At 51.2% G+C, this 1,684-nt stretch overlaps 1 protein-coding gene across 1 annotated transcript; it reads left to right on the top strand.

The window, feature by feature from the left end:
* Positions 1–399: 399 nt before the first annotated feature.
* JDV02_008782 (uncharacterized protein) lies at positions 400–887 on the top strand (the record flags this gene model as incomplete). The annotated part of the gene is made up of 2 exons (XM_047990412.1): positions 400–480; positions 537–887. The coding sequence occupies 2 exons, from the start codon at positions 400–402 to the stop codon at positions 885–887; spliced, it is 432 nt and encodes a 143-aa protein (XP_047846419.1).
* Between the last annotated feature and the right edge of the window lie 797 nt (positions 888–1,684).

Raw genomic sequence — 1,684 nt, 5'->3', positions numbered from 1 at the left:
CAGATGTTGTACTCAGAAATTATAAGCGATGAGATCAGCGGTAGATTTTGACAAGTTATCTACGATTTCGTAAGAGCGTGAGGCAATGCCTTTGCGCGTGTAATGGGGTCCGTGGATTACGACTATATTATCCTTTGTTGACAGGTCAACTATTTTGAAAAAGTCTCCAGCGAGGAAGTCTATAGCCTTTCGGGGCAGATTTCGGCACTTAGTTCACATTGATGTTGATCTACGGCTAAGGATAGTATACTCAAACGTGCCTTGCACTATAAAAGGACTCTACAGCACCCTTGAGGGAGGCATAACGGCAGAACAGTCCCGCGACCACACTTCACGGACAATTTGTCATAAACACTCCACATCGTCTAAGCTACCATTCATCATCAGGCAGTCGTCGCAATGAAGTTTATCGGCATGGTTTCCGTGGTCTATATGGCTGTTACGGTCGTCGCATCGCCAGTGCCAAAGCCTGACAGCCCTGTAAGTCTAATACAGTCTTAGGCCATTGTCCGATATTGGGTTCTAATCTCGTTTAGTTCAAGGGGTATGAGGGGCACCCTGAGAATAAAGTCGACTCATATGCTCTCCGTAGTGGCTGGTACTACACTAAGCGCGGCGACACCGACATGCCAGAGCCCAGCGACAATAAAGTCGACTCATATGCTCTCCGCAGCGGCTGGACCTACACCAAGCGCGATGAGGTTGACATTCCAGAGCCCAGCGACAACAAGGTCGACTCGTATGCTCTCCGCAGTGGCTGGTACTACTCTAAGCGCGAAGAGGCCAGCGAGCCGAGATCTGATGGGAACAAGGTTGACTTGCTCGCCAGTCGGAGCCGACGGGGCTACAATAAGCATGATGGGACCGCAAAGCCAGAGGCCAAGTGACTAAACCTGTATCGAAGTCAGCCCGGGATGCGGCAATGAAGGATTGGATTTACGTTGAGGTCGTGTGGTAAGCTGCTTGAAGCAGCTGAGTGCGAAAAACGCACTATGGTCAAAATGCTACATTCAACATGTAGTATTGCTTAGATTCCTCTTATTACAGGTTCCAACCTTAGGTCAATACGAAAGGTAGAGAGTATCCTAGCTTGTGTGGCCCGTTTCGGTAACTTGAGTGAATGATGAGAGGACAACATGCTGCAGTAATAATGGGCTCCAGCGCCTTCCCACAGCCATCGGTCGCGTGCGCTTGTCATCTCGAAATGATGGCAGTCATCCATTGCCTGTCTCATCTATTTCTCAATGAGTGAGTACTCTCTGACTGACTCTGGCCAGTTGATGAGCCCGCCGCTGAGGAACGCCGCCTGCTCATGCCCACGGGAGCTTGATGATGTCGTCGACTGATTGTCGAGGACTCGAGAAGGCTCGTGACACCAATAATAAGGTAGGTTTGCCAACAAGCCACGGGTGCATCACTCACATAAATAAACCGCCATGACTATGACTGCATCCGCTGGGCGGTTGGGGATGAGACCGAAGCCGACGCATTGCGTAATTTTGTACCGTTTGCACGGCGGGTGAACGGCCCTCACGCACAGCGCCGTCGTTGTGAGCATGGGCGAGGCCATTCTGGTTAGTAGGGCGCTGAAACTTTGCACCGCCGCTACGACACAGGTTCACCAACGAGTCGCCCATCGCGACCATGCTGCGACGCTCACAAGTCATCTTCAGGGCCGACATAC

This window comes from Purpureocillium takamizusanense, chromosome 9 (genome assembly GCF_022605165.1).
Source record: "Purpureocillium takamizusanense chromosome 9, complete sequence".
Lineage (NCBI taxonomy): Eukaryota > Fungi > Ascomycota > Sordariomycetes > Hypocreales > Ophiocordycipitaceae > Purpureocillium > Purpureocillium takamizusanense.
The sequence above is the reverse complement of the archived record's forward strand: the minus strand, read 5'-3'. Positions and strand labels throughout refer to the sequence as shown.